Here is a 20861-nt window from a genome sequence, read left to right as displayed (position 1 = left end):
CGCCCCCCGGCTCGACCCCGGGCCCCGGGCCTGCCCCGCCGAGCGCCGGCTACCGGGACCCCCCGGGCCCCGGCTCTGTCCCCGCCGAGCGCCGGCTACCAGGACCCACTCGGGCCCCGGGCCTGCACCCGCCGAGTACCCGCTACCAGGACCCCCCCGGGCCCCGGGCCTGTCCCCGCCGAGCGCCGGCTCCCGGGACCCCCCCGGGCCCCGGGCCTGTCCCCGCCGAGCGCCGGCTCCCGGGACCCCCCCGGGCCCCGGGCCTGTCCCCGCCGAGCACCCGCTACCGGGACCCCCCCGGGCCCCGGGCCTGTCCCCGCCGAGCGCCGGCTACCAGGACCCCCCCGGGCCCCGGGCCTGTCCCCGCCGAGCGCCGGCTACCGGGACCCCCCCGGGCCCCGGGCCTGTCCCCGCCGAGCGCCGGCTCCCGGGACCCCCCCGGCCCTGGCTCTGTCCCCGCCGAGCGCCGGCTACCAGGACCCACTCGGGCCCCGGGCCTGCACCCGCCGAGTACCCGCTACTGGGACCCCCCCGGGCCCCGGGCCTGTCCCCGCCGAGCGCCGGCTACCGGGACCCCCCCGGGCCTCGGGCCTGTCCCCGCCGAGCGCCGGCTCCCGGGACCCGCCCGGGCCCCGGGCCTGTCCCCGCCGAGTACCCGCTACCGGGACCCCCCCGGGCCCCGGGCCTGTCCCCGCCGAGCGCCGGCTCCCGGGACCCCCCGGGCCCCGGCTCTGTCCCCGCCGAGCGCCAGCTACCAGGACCCACTCGGGCCCCGGGCCTGCACCCGCCGAGTACCCGCTACCGGGACCCCCCCGGGCCCCGGGCCTGTCCCCGCCGAGCGCCGGCTCCCGGGACCCCCCCGGGCCCCGGGCCTGTCCCCGCCGAGCGCCGGCTACCGGGACCCCCCCGGGCCCCGGCTCTGTCCCCGCCGAGCGCCGGCTCCCGGGACCCGCCCGGGCCCCGGGCCTGTCCCCGCCGAGCGCCGGCTCCCGGGACCCCCCCGGGCCCCGGGCCTGTCCCCGCCGAGCGCCGGCTACCGGGACCCCCCCGGGCCCCGGGCCTGTCCCCGCCGAGCGCCGGCTACCGGGACCCCCCCGGGCCCCGGCTCTGTCCCCGCCGAGCGCCGGCTACCGGGACCCCCCCGGGCCCCGGGCCTGTCCCCGCCGAGCGCCGGCTACCGGGACCCCCCCGGGCCCCGGGCCTGTCCCCGCCCAGCGCCGGCTACCGGGACCCCCCCGGGCCCCGGGCCTGTCCCCGCCGAGCACCCGCTACCGGGACCCCCCCGGGCCCCGGGCCTGTCCCCGCCGAGCGCCGGCTACTGGGACCCCCCCGGGCCCCGGGCCTGTCCCCGCCGAGCGCCGGCTCCCGGGACCCCCCCGGGCCCCGGCTCTGTCCCCGCCGAGCACCGGCTCCCGGGACCCCCCCGGGCCCCGGGCCTGTCCCCGCCGAGTACCCGCTACCGGGACCCCCCCGGGCCCCGGGCCTGTCCCCGCCGAGTACCCGCTACCGGGACCCCCCCGGGCCCCGGGCCTGTCCCTGCCGAGCGCCGGCTCCCGGGACCCCCCCGGGCCTGTCCCCGCCGAGCGCCGGCTCCCGGGACCCCCCCGGGCCCCGGGCCTGTCCCCGCCGAGCGCCGGCTACCGGGACCCCCCCGGCCCCGGCTCTGTCCCCGCCGAGCGCCGGCTACCAGGACCCACTCGGGCCCCGGGCCTGTCCCCGCCAAGTACCCGCTACCGGGACCCCCCCGGGCCCCGGGCCTGTCCCCGCCCAGCGCCGGCTCCCGGGACCCCCCCGGGCCCCGGGCCTGTCCCCGCCGAGCGCCGGCTACCGGGACCCCCCCGGCCCCGGGCCTGTCCCCGCCGAGCGCCGGCTCCCGGGACCCACTCGGGCCCCGGGCCTGCACCCGCCGAGTACCCGCTACCGGGACCCCCCCGGGCCCCGGGCCTGTCCCCGCCGAGCGCCGGCTACCAGGACCCACTCGGGCCCCGGGCCTGTCCCCGCCGAGCGCCGGCTACCGGGACCCCCCCGGGCCCCGGGCCTGTCCCCGCCCAGCGCCGGCTACCAGGACCCCCCGGGCCCCGGCTCTGTCCCCGCCGAGCGCCGGCTACCAGGACCCACTCGGGCCCCGGGCCTGTCCCCGCCGAGTACCCGCTACCGGGACCCCCCCGGGCCCCGGGCCTGTCCCCGCCCAGCGCCGGCTCCCGGGACCCCCCCGGGCCCCGGGCCTGTCCCCGCCGAGCACCGGCTACCGGGACCCCCCCGGCCCCGGCTCTGTCCCCGCCGAGCGCCGGCTACCAGGACCCACTCGGGCCCTGGGCCTGCACCCGCCGAGTACCCGCTACCGGGACCCCCCCGGGCCCCGGGCCTGTCCCCGCCCAGCGCCGGCTCCCGGGACCCCCCCGGGCCCCGGGCCTGTCCCCGCCGAGCGCCGGCTCCCGGGACCCCCCCGGGCCCCGGGCCTGTCCCCGCCGAGCGCCGGCTCCCGGGACCCCCCCGGGCCCTGGGCCTGTCCCCGCCGAGCGCCGGCTCCCGGGACCCCCCCGGGCCCCGGGCCTGTCCCCGCCCAGCGCCGGCTACCGGGACCCCCCCGGGCCCCGGGCCTGTCCCCGCCGAGCGCCGGCTCCCGGGACCCCCCCGGGCCCCGGGCCTGTCCCCGCCGAGCGCCGGCTACCGGGACCCCCCCGGGCCCCGGGCCTGTCCCCGCCGAGCGCCGGCTACCGGGACCCCCCCGGGCCCCGGGCCTGTCCCCGCCGAGCGCCGGCTCCCGGGACCCCCCCGGGCCCCGGGCCTGTCCCCGCCGAGCGCCGGCTACCGGGACCCCCCCGGGCCCCGGGCCTGTCCCCGCCGAGCGCCGGCTCCCGGGACCCCCCCGGGCCCCGGGCCTGTCCCCGCCGAGCACCGGCTCCCGGGACCCCCCCGGGCCCCGGGCCTGTCCCCGCCGAGCGCCGGCTACCGGGACCCCCCCGGGCCCCGGGCCTGTCCCCGCCGAGCGCCGGCTACCAGGACCCCCCGGGCCCCGGGCCTGTCCCCGCCGAGCACCGGCTCCCGGGACCCCCCCGGGCCCCGGGCCTGTCCCCGCCGAGTACCCGCTACCGGGACCCCCCCGGGCCCCGGGCCTGTCCCCGCCGAGCGCCGGCTCCCGGGACCCCCCCGGGCCCCGGGCCTGTCCCCGCCGAGCACCCGCTACCGGGACCCCCCCGGGCCCCGGGCCTGTCCCCGCCGAGCGCCGGCTACCGGGACCCCCCCGGGCCCCGGGCCTGTCCCCGCCGAGCGCCGGCTCCCGGGACCCCCCCGGGCCCCGGCTCTGTCCCCGCCGAGCGCCGGCTCCCGGGACCCCCCCGGGCCCCGGCTCTGTCCCCGCCGAGCACCGGCTCCCGGGACCCCCCCGGGCCCCGGGCCTGTCCCCGCCGAGTACCCGCTACCGGGACCCCCCCGGGCCCCGGGCCTGTCCCCGCCGAGTACCCGCTACCGGGACCCCCCCGGGCCCCGGGCCTGTCCCTGCCGAGCGCCGGCTCCCGGGACCCCCCCGGGCCTGTCCCCGCCGAGCGCCGGCTCCCGGGACCCCCCCGGGCCCCGGGCCTGTCCCCGCCGAGCGCCGGCTACCGGGACCCCCCCGGCCCCGGCTCTGTCCCCGCCGAGCGCCGGCTACCAGGACCCACTCGGGCCCCGGGCCTGTCCCCGCCAAGTACCCGCTACCGGGACCCCCCCGGGCCCCGGGCCTGTCCCCGCCCAGCGCCGGCTCCCGGGACCCCCCCGGGCCCCGGGCCTGTCCCCGCCGAGCGCCGGCTACCGGGACCCCCCCGGCCCCGGGCCTGTCCCCGCCGAGCGCCGGCTCCCGGGACCCACTCGGGCCCCGGGCCTGCACCCGCCGAGTACCCGCTACCGGGACCCCCCCGGGCCCCGGGCCTGTCCCCGCCGAGCGCCGGCTACCAGGACCCACTCGGGCCCCGGGCCTGTCCCCGCCGAGCGCCGGCTACCGGGACCCCCCCGGGCCCCGGGCCTGTCCCCGCCCAGCGCCGGCTACCAGGACCCCCCGGGCCCCGGCTCTGTCCCCGCCGAGCGCCGGCTACCAGGACCCACTCGGGCCCCGGGCCTGTCCCCGCCGAGTACCCGCTACCGGGACCCCCCCGGGCCCCGGGCCTGTCCCCGCCCAGCGCCGGCTCCCGGGACCCCCCCGGGCCCCGGGCCTGTCCCCGCCGAGCGCCGGCTACCGGGACCCCCCCGGCCCCGGCTCTGTCCCCGCCGAGCGCCGGCTACCAGGACCCACTCGGGCCCTGGGCCTGCACCCGCCGAGTACCCGCTACCGGGACCCCCCCGGGCCCCGGGCCTGTCCCCGCCCAGCGCCGGCTCCCGGGACCCCCCCGGGCCCCGGGCCTGTCCCCGCCGAGCGCCGGCTCCCGGGACCCCCCCGGGCCCCGGGCCTGTCCCCGCCGAGCGCCGGCTCCCGGGACCCCCCCGGGCCCCGGGCCTGTCCCCGCCGAGCGCCGGCTCCCGGGACCCCCCCGGGCCCCGGGCCTGTCCCCGCCGAGCGCCGGCTCCCGGGACCCCCCCGGGCCCCGGGCCTGTCCCCGCCGAGCGCCGGCTACCGGGACCCCCCCGGGCCCCGGGCCTGTCCCCGCCGAGCGCCGGCTACCGGGACCCCCCCGGGCCCCGGGCCTGTCCCCGCCCAGCGCCGGCTCCCGGGACCCCCCCGGGCCCCGGGCCTGTCCCCGCCGAGCGCCGGCTACCGGGACCCCCCCGGGCCCCGGGCCTGTCCCCGCCGAGCGCCGGCTCCCGGGACCCCCCCGGGCCCCGGGCCTGTCCCCGCCGAGCACCCGCTACCGGGACCCCCCCGGGCCCCGGGCCTGTCCCCGCCGAGCGCCGGCTACCGGGACCCCCCCGGGCCCCGGGCCTGTCCCCGCCCAGCGCCGGCTACCAGGACCCCCCGGGCCCCGGGCCTGTCCCCGCCGAGCACCGGCTCCCGGGACCCCCCCGGGCCCCGGGCCTGTCCCCGCCGAGTACCTGCTACCGGGACCCCCCCGGGCCCCGGGCCTGTCCCCGCCGAGTACCCGCTACCGGGACCCCCCCGGGCCCCGGGCCTGTCCCTGCCGAGCGCCGGCTCCCGGGACCCCCCCGGGCCTGTCCCCGCCGAGCGCCGGCTACCGGGACCCCCCCGGCCCCGGCTCTGTCCCCGCCGAGCGCCGGCTACCAGGACCCACTCGGGCCCCGGGCCTGTCCCCGCCGAGTACCCGCTACCAGGACCCCCCCGGGCCCCGGGCCTGTCCCCGCCGAGCGCCGGCTCCCGGGACCCCCCCGGGCCCCGGGCCTGTCCCCGCCGAGCGCCGGCTACCGGGACCCCCCCGGCCCCGGGCCTGTCCCCGCCGAGCGCCGGCTCCCGGGACCCACTCGGGCCCCGGGCCTGCACCCGCCGAGTACCCGCTACCGGGACCCCCCCGGGCCCCGGGCCTGTCCCCGCCGAGCGCCGGCTACCGGGACCCCCCCGGGCCCCGGGCCTGTCCCCGCCGAGCGCCGGCTACCAGGACCCACTCGGGCCCCGGGCCTGTCCCCGCCGAGCGCCGGCTACCGGGACCCCCCCGGGCCCCGGGCCTGTCCCCGCCCAGCGCCGGCTACCAGGACCCCCCGGGCCCCGGCTCTGTCCCCGCCGAGCGCCGGCTACCAGGACCCACTCGGGCCCCGGGCCTGTCCCCGCCGAGTACCCGCTACCGGGACCCCCCCGGGCCCCGGGCCTGTCCCCGCCGAGCGCCGGCTACCGGGACCCCCCCGGGCCCCGGGCCTGTCCCCGCCGAGCGCCGGCTACCGGGACCCCCCCGGCCCCGGCTCTGTCCCCGCCGAGCGCCGGCTACCAGGACCCACTCGGGCCCTGGGCCTGCACCCGCCGAGTACCCGCTACCGGGACCCCCCCGGGCCCCGGGCCTGTCCCCGCCCAGCGCCGGCTCCCGGGACCCCCCCGGGCCCCGGGCCCCGGGCCTGTCCCCGCCGAGCGCCGGCTCCCGGGACCCCCCCGGGCCCCGGGCCTGTCCCCGCCGAGCGCCGGCTCCCGGGACCCCCCCGGGCCCCGGGCCTGTCCCCGCCGAGCGCCGGCTCCCGGGACCCCCCCGGGCTCGGGCCTGTCCCCGCCGAGCGCCGGCTCCCGGGACCCCCCCGGGCCCCGGCTCTGTCCCCGCCGAGCTCCGGCTCCCGGGACCCCCACAGGCTCGGGCCTGTCCCCGTCGAGCGCCGGCTCCCGGGACCCCCCCTGGGCCCAGAGTCTGTCCCCCATCGAGCACCTGGTACCGGGATTTCCCCCACGAGGGTCCCGGGATCTGACCCCCGTCGAGCACCTGGTAGCTGGGAATCCCCCTGCATTGCGTCCCCAGGGCCCAGGATCTGCCCCTCCATTTCCTTCCTCCTCCCGGTAGTGTCCGGGGATCCCCCCTTGGGGATTGCGTCCCTGAGGCCCCCCAGTCGCCCCCAGCCCAGCCCCCTTCTCTGCCCTCAGCCCAAGGGGCTGACCTGGGCACAGTGGGCAGGGGGACAGTGGGACATGACCCCCACCCCCAAGCTGGGGCTGCTTTCACCCCACTCTGGACGGGGTGGTTGCTTTGTTCCTTGCTGCTGACATCAGAAGGCAAGAACTGCAGGCCTGGCACCTCTGCTAGGAGCGGCGCCAGCACAACCTGCTTATTAGGCATCAGAGAATCCTCCGGGCGGCCGCCTGGGGCACAGGCCGGGTCCTGTCACCACCCAGGCCTGGCGCTCCCTTCCGGCCCGCGACAGGTGAGGTGGCCGCCAGCCTCGGCGTGGGGTGGGAGCAGGTGCAGGAACGCTGCAGCACAGGCCGGGCAGCCAGGCGCGCCGCCCGCGCGGGGACGGCCTCGGTCACCTTTGGGGGACGGCGTAGGCACGGCGGGACCTGACCCCCGGGCCCACCCAAACCTGCTGCGCGCCCTTCCCGAGCCAGGAGCCGACGCAGGCGTCCTACACCCCGTCCCACAGGGCCCCCGTACCCCAGCGGGCCACCGCGTCCCCACTGAGGGACGGGGGGAGGGAACATCGCTGCCACCCCCACAACGAGATGGAGCCGGAGTGGATTTTTCCAGGTTTTTATTATAAAAACTCTTTTTTGTTTTTTGTTTTGCCTTCTCCGCTCATTAAAATCACATTCACAGATGAGGCGCCAGCCCTGGCCCGGGGCCACCCCCTGCCCGCACCCAGCCCACCTGGCGCAGACTGAGCCGAGACCAATATTTACAGACGCTGCTGGGGGCTGGGTGGGGGGCAGAGGCGGGCATGGGGAGGGGGCATCCTGCCCCCCTGCTCACCTGGCACCCGGGGGGCACGGGGGACGTGGGCTCACGCGGGGCCAGTTGGGGGTGCCCACTGCTCTCTCCTCCTTGGCCACCTCCTGCCCCACAGCTGGGCGCTGCCACCCTGCCGGCTTGGGGCCGGCGGGGGCCTGGCCCAGGGTACGGTCAGGCAGGGGGGGCACACGCCGGGCAGGGCTGGCGCACGCGGGAGGCGCAGGGGGCCCGTGGCACAATATTTACAGGCGGGTCCCCCCGGGCACAGACACACACGCACACACACACTCACACGCACAGAGGACATGGCACCCACAAGGCGGGCACAGCCAGGCCGGGGCATGCCCGCTCGCTGGGAGGTGGGCAGAGGCCAGGTGAGACGAGTTGGCCAGGACTCTGCCAGGCCAGAGCTGGGCGTCCACCCAGCCGGTTTGGCACACGCAGTTGCGGCGAAGCGGGCACGGGGGCAGAGGCCGCAAGGGCCGAGCACGGAGAGGGGCGGGCGTGGGGGCTACCTTCATCTTAGCCGGAGAGTTCACAGGGGACAGGGAGAGGTGCCAAGCGGAGCCGCGTGCCCGGCCTCTGTGCCAACGTCCCTTGGGCTGGCGGCTGGGCCGAGACAGCGAGGCTGGGGCTGTGCCCCCTCCGCGCCCAGCCCTGCGGGCGCCTGGCAGCAGGGCAAACGGGCACCGGAGCGCCCCGGGGGCCAGGCTGGCGCAGGGCGTCTCCTGCCAACGCCCGGCGCGGGGATGACGGAAGGTGAGGGGGCACGCGGGAACCCAACCCAATAAATAAGAGGCGGGGTGGGAGCTGGGGACGAGGGCACGCGGGCGGGCGGGCGCGGGGTCAGAGGCCGTTGGCGGAGCGCTGGATGAACGGCACTTTGCTGAGCTCCACCACGGGCGAGCGGGGCTTGTTCTGCATGCGTGGCACCCGCTGCAGCAGCTGCTGGGCCTGGCGCTGAGCGTCGCGCAGCTCCTTCCGCCACTGTGCCAGCTCGGGGTCGCTCTGTGCCAGGGCAGGGTACGGGTTAGTCCAGGGCTCCCCACAGTGCCAGGGCAGGGTACGGGTTAGTTCAGGGCTCCCCACAGTGCCAGGCCAGGGGACAGGTTAGTTCAGGGCTCCCCAAAGTGCCAGGGCTCCCTGCGGTGCCAAGGCAGGGTATGGGTTAGGCTGGGGCTCCCCATGGTGCCAGGCCAGGGGGCAGGTTAGTCCAGGGCTCCTCAAGGTGCCAAGGCAGGGTATGGGTTAGTTCGGGGTTGCCCGCAGTGCCAGGACAGAGGACGGGTTAGTCCAAGGCATCCCACAGTGCCAGGGCGGGGATCGGGTTAGCTCAGGGCTGCCTGCGCTGCCGGGGCAGGGTAGGGGCTAGTTTGGGGCTGCCCATTGTGCCAGGCTCCCTGCGGTGCCAGGGAAGGGGAAGGGCTAGCAGAGGGCACCCTGAGTGCCAGGGCTGTAGGGCACCCCAGCTTTCTGCAGCATGCCTGGGGTGGACTGGAGAGCTCAACATGCAGGGCTAGTGGCCAGCAAGGGGGGACGAGCAGCCAGTAGGAGGTGGCTAATGCCCAGCAGGGAATGGCTAGTGACCCCCTGGAGGTGGCTGGCACACAGCTGAGGGGACAGCTCGCAACTGGCGTGAGGTGGCTAGCAGCTAGCAGGGATGACCGGCAGCCAGCCAGGAAGTAGCTAGTCCCCAGCAGGGTGGGTTAGTGCCCAGCAGAAGCAATGGGAACCCAGCAGGGGATGGCTAGCAAGTGGCAGGAGGTGGCTAGCACCCAGCTGGGGTGACTGGTGACTGGCAGGGAATGGCTAGCACCCAGCAGGAGGTGGCTAGCCCAGCGGGCACACTCACGTCGCACTGCAGCACGAACTGCTTGCCACCGCGGATGCGGAGCAAGATGCACTTCCGCTCCTTCACCTGCGTCTCCTCCACGGAGTCGATCTCCTCCATGGTGAGCAGGGACTGCTGGGGGGACAGGCTCAGCCCAGCCCCTGCCTCCAGGGCCCCCAAGCCCTCCCATGCTCCCCGTGTCCCTTGTACCCCCCACCCCACACCCCTCACGTCCCCTTTGCCCTGTGTGCCCAACACCCGTGTTCCTCCACACCCACGCCTGGGGCATCCAACACCCCTGTGCCCCCGCGTGTGCCCGGCACCCCCTTTCACCTCCTGCGCCCAGCATATCCCCACCGCCGACTTGTGCCCCGCTGCACCCCCGTGTGCCTCCGTGCCCGCCACGCGCCTCGTGCCCGCCTTACCGGCGACTCGCCCTCCCCGCGCCACTCGAGGCGGTTGGGGAAGAGGTAGAAGTAGCGGCGCTGCCACTGCGTGAGGAAGGGGTTGCCCAGCTTCGCCATGTAGCCGTGCATGATGCAGTCCTTGCCCATGGCGTAGTCTGCAGCCGCCGCGCCAGGGGAGAGACAGGGTGAGGCTGGCACAGTGGGGAGCTCGCAGCGCTGGGGGAACGGGGGGCTAGGGCAGCACCAGGCGGCCCGAGGGGCTGGCTGAGGTGCCAGGGGCAGGCATCGGAGGGCTGGGAGGCAGTGCCAGGCAGAGCAATGGCAGTCTGGTGGCCATGCCAGTGGGACCCAGTGGGGACACTGCCAGGGGAGCCCAGGGGGCTGGCAGTGCCCGGGCACTGGGGGGGCTGGCGCAGTGCCACGTGGAGCTGGGGTAGCACCAAGAGGCAGTGCCCGGGGGCTGGGGAGCAGGGGCCCAGGGGCCCGGAAGAGGTACCAGGGCAGCTGTGGAGACGGCTGTACCATAGGCACGAGCCGAGGCAGCGCTGGGAGAGTGAGGGGGCTGCGAGGGGCTGGCAGAGATGCCAGGGGAGTTCAGGGGGCACCCAGCCCTGCTCACCTTCCTCATGACCCAGCTGCTTGTTCTTGGCTTTCTTGCGAGCCTCCAGCTTGTCGGTGTCAGCGTTGACGGCTTCGAAGACAGTCTCTGTCACCTCCTGCTGCCACCGCTCCGAGATGGTGAGCGGGAAGTTGCGGTACAGCTCCTGGTCACTCTCCAGCAGCTGGCACACAGGCGGGCACCGCCGGGTGAGACACAAGCTCACCAGCCCCTGGCCCTGTTCCTGCTGTGCCAGCCCTGCCCCTTTGCCCCCAGTACCTTGATGCCCTTCGTGTCCTCCTCATCGAAGGAGCCAATGTCGAAGGCATCAGCCGCGTTCACCTCTCCTCGGGGCGGGATCAGAGGTGGTGGGTACTGCCGGTAGGAGAGGCGGCATTAGAGCGGTGGCTGCCCGTGCCCCCGTAGCCCTTGCCGTGCCCTGGCACGGTGCCCCTCACCTTCTGAAGGAAAACCATCTGCCAGTCCAGGCCCTTGAAGAACAGCTCTTCCTTCACCTCTTGAGCCCTGGGAAGCGAGCGAGGGCAGTGAGCGCTGGCGGGCTCCCTGCGGTGCCAGGATGGGGTGGCCCAGAGATACCAGGCTGTAGCCTACCCGCACCGCCCTCCCTCCCTGCCAGGCTTCTGCCCCCAGCCCTGTTCTCATGCGCAGACACTGTCCCCGGCACCCGTCCCTATGCCTGCCGGGACTCACCCATGTCCCATGCAGCCCAGCCGCCGGTTGACATCTCGCTGCAGCAGCCCTTCAAGCAAGGAGCGTAGCTCGGGGGAGAAGGAGTCAGGCAGCTCCACGGCCTGCAGGTGAGGGCATGGTTACTGCGTTGACACCGCGCCTGGCAGGGCTCCCCGGCACTGGCGGGGCGGCAGGGAACGTGCACACGTATGGGTTTTTGCATGCGCAGGGATGCACGCAGGGCAGTGCACACATGCACGTGCACAGGCATATGACCACCAAGGCACTTGTGCACATGGGTACAGAGATACACACGGGGTACACACACGTGTGCTCACAAAGACACACTGGCACAAACATGTACACGCACAGGATGCATGCGCTGCCATGCACATAAAGGTGTACACACACACAGATACATGTGCAGAGACCTACACGTGTTTGTGCACTGTAACGCACACACCAATGCACGCACATGCAGTCAGGCATGTGTGCACTGTGTATATGTGCACACTCAAGTCACATGCAAGCACGTACACATGGATCTGCACACACACTCCAGCCACACAAGCGCTCAGAGGCACACACGTGCTAACGTCCACTACACAGATGTGTGCATGGACAGACACACAGACACTGGCAAACACACCTCTGCGTGCAACCTCCCCCATCACGCACACACGCATACGCATACATGTGTGTAAACACCGCCCCATGTGCAGATGCCCAGGCGCCTGCATCCTTCCGTCCACACACAGAAGCGGCAGGAGCACACCCTCCCACACTCGCCACATCCGGGCACTGCCCATCGTCAGGGCCCCCCCTGCCCCAAGCTGTGCCCATTCCCCCGTGCCCTGCAGGCCTCTGCTGGCACCGGGCGGGGGGCAAAGGCACAGTGGCGCAAGGGTGCCCAGGCCGTCTGTGTCTGCCAGCCCCAGCTTGCCCCGGCACTTGTGGGGAGAGGCCGTGGCACGCTGCGCCACTCGTGCCTCCCTGGCATGGTGGGGGCAGATGCCAGGGCAGCGCCAGGCCACCTGCCCTGCACGCCCAGACTCACCATGGTGAGGGTCATACGGTCAATCTCATGCTTGTCCTTCGTCTTGTGCTGCCGGAAGGGGCTGTGCCTGCCGCCGCGAGGGGAGAGGGGAGGTCAGCGGGGTGCTGGCCCCCTGGCCACCCCGTGCCCCGCTGTGCCCGTGCACTCACCCTCGGAGCAGTTTGAAGAGCATGCAGCCCAGCGAGAACCAGTCGGCGCTGCTGTCATACGCCACTCCTTTCTGCAGCACCTCCGGAGCCATGTACCCGTGGGTGCCCCTGTGGGGACACAGGGAGGGTTCAGGGACGACGCCAGCCAGGCAGGGCTGGCCAGGGCAGGCTAGGGGCACACTTACACACTGGCATGGGGCTTCTTCTTGGAGAAATCGCAGGCCAGGCCCAGGTCTGAGATACGGACGTGCCCAAACTCATCCAGAAGGATGTTCGCTGGCTGCCGAGACACCGTGCCATCCCTGAGCCCAAGCACTGCCCGTGGGAATGGTGGGAGCAAGGCAGGAGGTGCCCATGTGGGTTGAGCTGGGGTGCTGGTGCTCTGCGGGATTTGGGGGTGCCCATAGGCCTGAGGTGTATGCGGGGCCTGGAACTGCCTGCAGCGTCTGTGAGTGCCCGTGCGGCCTCGGGACACCTATGGGGTCCATGGGGTGCCCACGAGGCCTGGGGAGTTCCTGCAGGATCGGAGGTGCCTGCGGTGTTTGGGGGTACCTGCATGTTCTGGGGACACCGGGGGATGCCCATGGGGTTCAGGAAGTGCCTGTAGGCTCTGAGAGTTCCTGCAGGCCTGTGGGTGCCCCCAGGGTGCATGGGTACCCACAGGGTCTGGGGGGCTCCTACAGGGTCTGGGAGTGTCAGTAGAGCCTGGGGTTGCCTGCAGGGTCTGTGAATGCCTGTAGCACCTGGGATTACTCATGGGGTCCATGAGTGCCAATAGGGTATGTGGGTACCCGCAGGGTGTCTGGGGATGCCCACAGAGTCCGTGGGTGCCCATGGGGTCACCTTGAGATCACGATACACCACAAAGCGGCTGTGCATGTGCTCCAGGCCCAGGATGATCTCGGCTGCATAGAACCGCATCTCCGCCTCCGAGAAGACGCCGTGCTGAGACAGGTGATAGTGCAGGTCCCCCCCTGCAGCGAGAGGGACCTAGACGTCACCCCAGCGCTGCCCTCCACGACCTGGGCATAGTGCAGGCAGGGGGCTCCGAGCCTGGGGATCAGGTTGGCCACAGCCCTAGGGACCAGGGCAGCCATGGCCCTGGGGACGGGGATCAGCCACGGCAGCAGGGACTAGGGTCAGCCACGGGGTCTCTCAGGACCAGAGCTGGGAGTCTCTCACCGTTCATGAGGTCGAGGATGAAGCTGAGCTTGTCGGGCGTGTGGAAGGCATACGACATGCACACGATGAACGGGCAGTCCTGACACAGGAGAGACGGACTTGCACAGTGCCAACGGTCACCCCAGGAACACCCTTCCCTCACCAGCAGATCCTCCCCGTGCCCATGCCATGGCCTGTGCCCAGGATGCCCGCTCCATCCCCATGCCCAGGGAGCCAGCCCTGCCCAGTGCCTCACCCCGGTGCTGACGAGGGACAACATGATGCGCTCGTTGAGGGCCAGGGTCTCGCCCTGCTTCATCTTGATGCGTTTCTTGTCCAAACACTTCATGGCGTACCTGGGGGCAAAGAGTCCCTGCAGGGTCCCGCTGCTGCCCGTGGTCACAGTGCCATGGCCTGTCACTGCCCTTGGCCACGATGCCCAGGACCACAGTGCCGTGTCCCCCCCTCCACCATGACATGACAGCACGTCCCTCTCCTGCACTCGGCTGCACGCCCATATCCCTCTACCCATGGCCACGGCGCCGTACCTTTTCCCCGCTCACAGCCTGTAGTCCTCTGCTGCCCACAGCTGCAGCCCCACAACCCTCCTCCACCCCCAGGGCCACATCCCTCCAGTGCCCACTGCCACATCGCTGTGTGCTTCCCTGCCCACTGCCATGCCCACGGCAGCCATGCCACCGTGTCCCACCACTACCATCACCAGGGCCACACCACCGCATCCACCTACCGCCCACGGCCCCCATGACGTCCTTGTATCCCCCGGAGAGCCGTAGCCATGGTGACACTTCCATTTCCCCCTGCCACCTGCTGTCATGGCAACACTGCCGCATCCCCCCCGCTCCGTGGCTGCCTGTGGGACCACAGCTCCAGGCCCCAGTGCCCCCTCCTCACAGGCAGATCCCTCCACCCCTCATGACAAAATCTCCCCCCCTCATTACATTTTGCCGGTATCTGCTTTCCGGCAGCCGTAGACCTCCCCGAAGCCACCACGGCCGATGATGCGGTGAACGCTGAAGTCATTCATAGTCAGCTGGAGCAGGCGAGAAAGAGGCAGGCGTTACCCCGGAGGCCTGGGTTGGGTCCCATGGTGTCCACCGTGCTGGGGAAGCTGTGTGAGCGTGCGTGTGGGCCGTGGTGGCGGTGGATGGTGGGGGCCATGGAGGAACATGGAGGCTGCTCTGCGTATCCTCACGAGCACGGGTCGGTGTGGAAGTGCAACTTGCCTCCGTGCGAGTGCGAGAGCCCATGGGTGTGTGTGAGGGTGCCGGGAGGAGCGTAAGGGTGCCTGTGCAAGGCTACCTTGCCAGGAGTGGGGAGTCCCACGGGTGGCAGCCTTGTCCCTGTGCCCGTGTCTCTCTGGGGGACTGGGACCCATGCCTCCCGCCCTGGCAGTGCCCCCAGAGATGCCCTGGGGGTGCCCCCTGGCACAGGGGTCCCTACTCACATGGATGTTCAGCTCCACGTTCTTCCACTGGCAGAACCGCGTGAACTTGTCACTGCAACGAAGCAGAGAAAGGGCAAAAGTGGAGCTCCTGGAAGGACCCTCAAGACCCATCTGGGGACAGACGGATCCTGGGACATGTCTGGAGACAGAGAAACCCCCTGGGGCCCCCATCCCGGGACAGAGAGATCATCCCTGGGGATGACAAGGCCCCCCTGAATCCCTAGTCCGGAGACTCTTGGAATTCCTATCTAGGAAGGTACCCCGGCCCCCTCTCTCGGCTGGGAGACCCTGGCCCCACGGGTGGGCTAGGACACCGCAGCGCCAGCAGGCCTGTCCCCGCACCCCATCTCACCTCTCAATGAATTTCTGGAAGATGCCCCCACGCAGGTTCTGGCAGATCTCCTCAATGTAGGGCTGGGGGAACATGAGGATCAGTGCTGGGTCCCCACTGCCACCCACGATCACCCGTACCCCTTGGGTCCCCCTCATTATTTGGGGTCTCCTCTACCCTTGGGAATTCCCATATTCCCACTGTCACCCTTTAGGGACTCCCTGCCAGTGCCAGCCCCCAGGCAACCCTACTGCCACCCAGGGTCACCTTTATCTCTTGGGACCCCAATATCATCATCTCTGGGCATCTCCATCACACCCAGCACTCCAAGGACCCCATCACCATCCCCAGAGACTCCCTGCCACTGCGAACCCCCTGGGGACCCCACTGCCAGCCCAGGTCACCTGCATCTCTGGGGTCTCAATCACCACTCATTGAGGACTCCCACAGCCCTGAGGTCCCCTACTCACTGCCCGTCCCCAGGGACCTGATTACTACCCCATGCAGACCCCCAGCAATCCCCCCTCACTGCCAACCTCCTGGGGATCCCATCACCATCCTTTGGGGCCCCCACATCCTCTGGGAGCCCTCAACCCCCACCCTGGGGCCCCTGTCCCTGCAAGGCCCCCAACACCCTCTCGCCAGCCTCTTGAAAGGATTAACCCCCTGAGTACCAGAAGTGGCAGGGACCCCAGGTCTGTCCTGGGCGATGCCCACCTGGAAGAGGTCTGGGGGCACCTGCTTCTTGCTCAGGCGGCTCTGGACATGCTCCGTGGCACTCTTGGAGAAGGGCTGCAAGGCAAGATGGGATCAGGTCACTCCTGGGCAGAGAGGATGGGGGCACCGGGGACAGGCATTCCCACAGGGGCCAGAGAGGGCTGCACAAATGGGGGAACCTGTGGAAAACATGCACCTACCCATGGCATTGGGTCTGTGGTGGTTTCAGCACCCCCCGCAACAGAGCTGATGGTGGTTTTGAAACCCTTCCTGAAGACACTGGGTACCACATACCCCCCAAGCGCTCTGGGTACCCCACCCTGGGCACAGCGCCTGGTGGCATGGCACTCACGTGGGAGCAGGCCAGCAGCTCCTTCATAATGTAATGGTCAAAGATGTGGCGGCTCCGGGCAGCTCGCTCCTCCTCGGAGTCCAGCTTCTCATACTTCTTGATCTGGCAAGGGCACAGCTCCTGTTGGCACGGGGGTACAACAGCTCCCCACGCCCTCCGCGGGCCACAGACGTCACCCCCCATGGGGCAGGCGCAGCCCTGGGCGAGACAGCTCCCCGGCACCTGGTACTCTGGCAACCACATCCCCAGGCCCTCCGCGTACCACATCTGGGACACCCTTTGGTTAGCTCATCTCCTGGGTATCCCATCCCAGGCACCCTGCCCCTTGGGCACTTTGGGCACCCTGGGTACCACGTTCCCTGTGTACCCTGGCTATCACTTCCCAGGCACCCTGGGTACCACGTCCCCGGGGCATGGTGCCTACTACATGTGCTGGGCACAGCGGGAACGACATTCCTGGGCACTGCAGTTACCAAATCCCTGCCTCGTGCCCGCGAGACGCCGGGGTCCGTCCAGCAACGTCCCCCCATCTCACCTCCTCATAAAACTCCATGAGGGGTTTGGCCTCCTCTGCCTGGTTGAGGGCGAAGTCGCGGAAGAGCAGGTACCCTGGCAGGGGCACACGACCGGCTGTGAGAGCTGCCGTCCCGCAGCAGAGCCCGGCGCCCCCAGACTGGGGCGCTCGGGGACCCCCTCCCTGGGCCTGCCTGTCCCTCGCGCCAGGCTCGGGGATGGGCCGAGTGGTCAAACCAGCCCCAGGACTGTCGGCAGGGCGATGCAGTGAGGCGAGGACACCCGGCCGGCAGAGCCAGCAGCCAGGGGCCGGGGCGCCCCGGAGCAGGCTGCAGCGGGGCGGACGGGCCCGGAAACCACCAGCGCCAGGCGGGAGGAAGTGAGAGGCGCTTCCTGCCCCGGACAGTTAGCGCTGGCGCTGGGGGGAAGTGACGGGGCGGGGGGGGACAGGCCACGCAGACCCCCCCGGCCCACCCCCCCGGCTGTGCCTCACAGCCCCCTCGTTTCTGCCAGGCCGCAGAAGGGACACGGTCAAGCGTCCCGGCCGCCCCGACCTGCCTCCAGCCCACCCAGGCGGCCCCGAGTTGGCACGGGGGAGCCCACCAGGTGGATGCTGAGCTGCCCCCCCCCCAAGCCCCCTGGGCCCCCCAGCTCACCGATCTTCTGCGCAAAGATCTTGTCGAAGGTCACCTCCCCCCGGTCCTCCAGGTACTTCTGCATGACGCTGCGGATGCTGGGGAGACGCCAGATGGGCTCAGTCCTGCCCCCACCCCAGGCCCCTGCTGCGTCTCCCGTGCCCCCGTCCCCCCAGGGCATCTCCCACGGCTCCAGGGGCAGGATACATCCCCTCGCCGGCCACCCCACCTGCACGCTTGTCCCCAGGGACCCCGGTGCACCTGACCCCTGTTCTGTCCCCGCCATGACACCCTGCTGGGCCTTGGTAAGGGGTAGCCACAGGGTGCCCCACGCAGGGAGGGCCAGGGAAGAGGGGCCCAGGCATCCGAGGGCCCAGCAGAGGCCCCCTCCACCTCCCCAGGGAAACTGAGGCAGGCAGGGCTGCAGGGTGGGAGCTGAACGCCAGGCACGGGCGCCACGGTCGGCCCAGGACACCCGGGTCTGCGAACGCCGGAGGGAAAGCGGGGCCCAGCAGCGGGAGCGTGGCGGGCTGGGACATTGGGCTGCCACGCACAGCAGGCTGTGCACTGTGCTGCGCGGGATGCGTGCGCCCGACGCCCCGCACGCTGGGCTTTGCTGCCGGCCGGGCCGTGCATGTGGCGCGCGCCAGGCTGTGCATGGCTGTGTGCGCCTGCCCGGCTGGGCGCCGGTGCCTGGGCAGGCCGGGCGTGAGAAGGGAAGTTGCAAAGCGGGTTGTGTGGGCAGAAGTGGGGTGTGTGTGTGTGTGAGATCGACACGCGTGCGGGGGCGGTGTGCACAGCAGAGAGCATCACAACTCTGCGTGCGTGTGAAGGACAGGGGGCTGGGGAAGTGTTTCAGCAGAACCAACGTGTGAGTCTGCACGTGCACCGGCTGTGCACTCTGTGTGTGTGTGTGTGCAAGTGTGTATGTGCATGCATGTGTGTGCAGCCCAGCCCTGGTGCACTCTGCACAGGTGTGCACGTGTGTGTGCATGTGCACAAGTACATGCTTGTTCAGGAGATGCAAGGCTCCAGGACTGTATGCGTGCGTCCAGGCGCTGCAGTTTGCATGTCTGGCCAGGGACACGTGTGTTGGGACAGTGTGTTTGGGTGTATGAGCAAGAGGGGCATGCACACGCATGCACGGCTGAGTGACATTGCACATGCACATGCACATGTGTTTTTGTGTGCAAGAGGTGAGTGTGCTTATGTGGATGTGCCCGGAAGGAGGCAGGGTGTGTGCACGTGTGCAGAAGGTGTGAGCGTGGGTGTGCTTACACGCGTGCAGGTGTGCTCAGGTGGTGCTTGTGTGGGAGCACAGGTGTGAGCACACGCATGTGCGTGCCCCCAGCTGCACCTGTGTGTGTACACATGTGCGTGCCTGGGAGGATGCGTACCAGAGAGGTGTGTCTGTGTGTGCGCAGGAGAGGTGTGTACCCGGAAGGATGCATACCGGAGAGGTGCGTCTGTGTGTGCACAGGAGAGGTGTGTACCCAGAAGATGTGTACCAGAGAGGTGTGCCAGCATGCGCGCCTGTGCGGGCGCGCGGACGGTGCAGCCGTGCCCGTGCACGGCGAGGACAGAAAGGGGAACTGCAGGAGCAGGAAAGTCTGGGGGCCAGACAGGCTGCGGCAGCGCAGACCGGCGCCCCGCGCCCCGTCTCCCTCGCCCCACCGGCGCTGGGCCCCGCTCGCACGTACCGCGCCAAGCTCAGGCTTGCACATGCCGCACTGAGCTCGCACACACCAGGACACCCTTGCACATGCTGTGACACCCTCGCATGAGGAGCCCTGCTTGCACAATGCCAGCGTGTGCTCTGCCACACTCGTGTGTGCCTTGCTGCCCTGGTGCATACTGTCCCCGCGCGCTGGGCTCTGCTTGCATGTGCCAGGCCATGCTTGCACGCGCTGCGCCACACTTGCACACGCTGCAGCCTGCTTGCATGCGCCAGGCCCTGCCTGCACAGGCTGCGCTTGCAGGGGTGGCATGCTGCCTGCACACCCTGTGCCACACTTGCACGTGCCAGGCCCTGCTTGTGCACACTGTGCACTGTCTGCTTGGGCCAGCCCCGCTTGCCCATGCCACACGCCTTCTGCGCTGGGCCGCACTTGTGCAGGCCAGCCCTGCTTGCATGCACCAGGGCACGCTTGCAGGCCAGGTCACCTTACACACACCAGGGCCACAGTTGCAGGCCAGCTCTGCTTGCATACACCAGGGCACGCGTGCATGCACTAGGGCACGCGTGCATGCACCAGAGCACGCTTACAGGCCAGGCCAGCTTACACGCACCAGGGCACTCTTGCACACACCAGGGCACGCTTGCAAGCCAGCCCTGCCTGGGCACGCCAGGACACTTGCACACGCCAGCTGCGCTTGCACAGGCCGGGGCACACTTGCCCACCAGCCCTGCTTGCCCACCAGTCCTGATTGCACACGCCAGGGCACTCTTGCGTGCACCAGGGCACTCTTGCAGGCCAGCCCTGCTTGCACATGCCAGGGCACTCTTGTGCGCACCAGGGCACGCTTGCCCACCAGCCCTGCCTGCACACACCAGGGCACTCTTGCAGGCCAGCCCTGCCTGCACACGCCAGGGCACTCTTGCACGCACCAGGGCACTCTTGCCCACCAGAACTGCCTGCACACGCCAGGGCACTCTTGCACGCACCAGGGCACTCTTGCCCACCAGCCCTGCCTGCACACGCCAGGGCACTCTTGCACACGCAGCTGCACTTGCACAGGCCGGGGCGCGCCTGCCCACCAGCCCCGCTTGCCCGCGCCAGGGCAGGCCGGCGCCCGGGCCCCGCTGGCACCTGCCCGCCCTGCTCGGACGCGCGTGGGGCGCCCCGGCCGCGCCGGGCCCGGTGGCCTCACCTGGGCTCGGGCAGCAGGATCTTCTTGCTGGCGCGGGCGGCCGGCGTGGCCTTGCTCTTCTCCATGGCCATCAGGTAGCTCACGTCGGCCAGCACCGCCTCCAGGTCCGCCATCTTGCCGCGGCCCCCGCCCCGCCGCCGCCGCCGCCGACCCGGCCCGGCCCCGCGGGCGGCCTGGCCCGGCCCGGCTCGGCCCGGCCCTGGCGGCGGGCGGGGGGCGGCCCGGGGCGGCGGGGCGGCGCGGCCCTCAGCGGCGAGGCCCCCGGCGGCGGCGGCGGCGGCCCTGGGCGGCCCTCAGCGGCGCGGGGCCATGGCGGGGCGGGCGGCTGCGAGCGCGAGTGTGAGTGTGAGTGAGCGCGAGCGAGTGTGAGTGAGCGCGAGCGCGGTGCGTGAGCGCGCCGGCGGGCCGGGTGCCGGTGCGGCGGCGCGGGCGGCAGGCGGGGCCCGGGGCGGCCCTGCCCCGCCGCCGCCGCCTTCCGCCTTCCGCCTTCCGCCGCCTTCCGCCGCCGCCGCCGCCCGGGACCGCGGGAGGGAGCGGGGGGGCGGGGGGGGACGGACAGCGGGGGCGCGTGTGCGTGTGAGTGTGCGTGTGAGTGTGCGTGTGAGTGTGCGTGTGTGAGAGTGCGAGAGAATGTGTGTGTGAGACTGAGTGTGTGTGAGAGAGTTTGAGTGTGAGAGTGTGTGAGTGTGTGTGAGAGTGAGAGAGTGTGAGTGTGTGAGTGTGCGTGTGAGTGTGTGTGTGTGAGAGTGTGAGAGAATGTGTGTGTGAGACTGTGTGTGTGAGAGTGTGAGTGTGTGTGAGAGT

The 20861-nt window shown here is 72.2% G+C and overlaps 1 protein-coding gene across 3 annotated transcripts; it reads right to left on the bottom strand.

Annotated features, from left to right (window-relative positions):
- Nucleotides 1-7066: 7066 nt before the first annotated feature.
- GRK2 (G protein-coupled receptor kinase 2) lies at nucleotides 7067-20216 on the bottom strand. Of its 3 annotated transcripts, none has more exons than XM_068944130.1 (21): nucleotides 20058-20216; nucleotides 17208-17284; nucleotides 16574-16647; nucleotides 16039-16140; nucleotides 15687-15761; nucleotides 14991-15052; nucleotides 14639-14690; nucleotides 14133-14224; nucleotides 13430-13529; nucleotides 13195-13273; nucleotides 12856-12986; nucleotides 12198-12292; nucleotides 12013-12120; nucleotides 11864-11930; nucleotides 10828-10928; nucleotides 10575-10641; nucleotides 10396-10491; nucleotides 10138-10300; nucleotides 9537-9673; nucleotides 9133-9246; nucleotides 7067-8288 (listed from the first exon to the last, which is right to left on the bottom strand). In XM_068944130.1, exons 1-21 carry the CDS (start codon nucleotides 20168-20170, stop codon nucleotides 8127-8129), a joined length of 2067 nt encoding a protein of 688 aa, XP_068800231.1. In that variant the 5' UTR covers nucleotides 20171-20216; the 3' UTR covers nucleotides 7067-8126. The 3 variants fall into 3 exon arrangements, with proteins under 3 accessions (XP_068800231.1, XP_068800232.1, XP_068800233.1); XM_068944131.1 differs by having other exon boundaries at nucleotides 9133-9243; XM_068944132.1 differs by lacking the exons at nucleotides 16574-16647; nucleotides 20058-20216.
- Nucleotides 20217-20861: the final 645 nt, after the last annotated feature.

Source organism: Struthio camelus, chromosome 5, assembly GCF_040807025.1.
Source record: "Struthio camelus isolate bStrCam1 chromosome 5, bStrCam1.hap1, whole genome shotgun sequence".
NCBI classification, from domain to species: Eukaryota; Metazoa; Chordata; class Aves; order Struthioniformes; family Struthionidae; genus Struthio; species Struthio camelus.
This window is presented reverse-complemented; position numbering and strand designations above follow the sequence as displayed.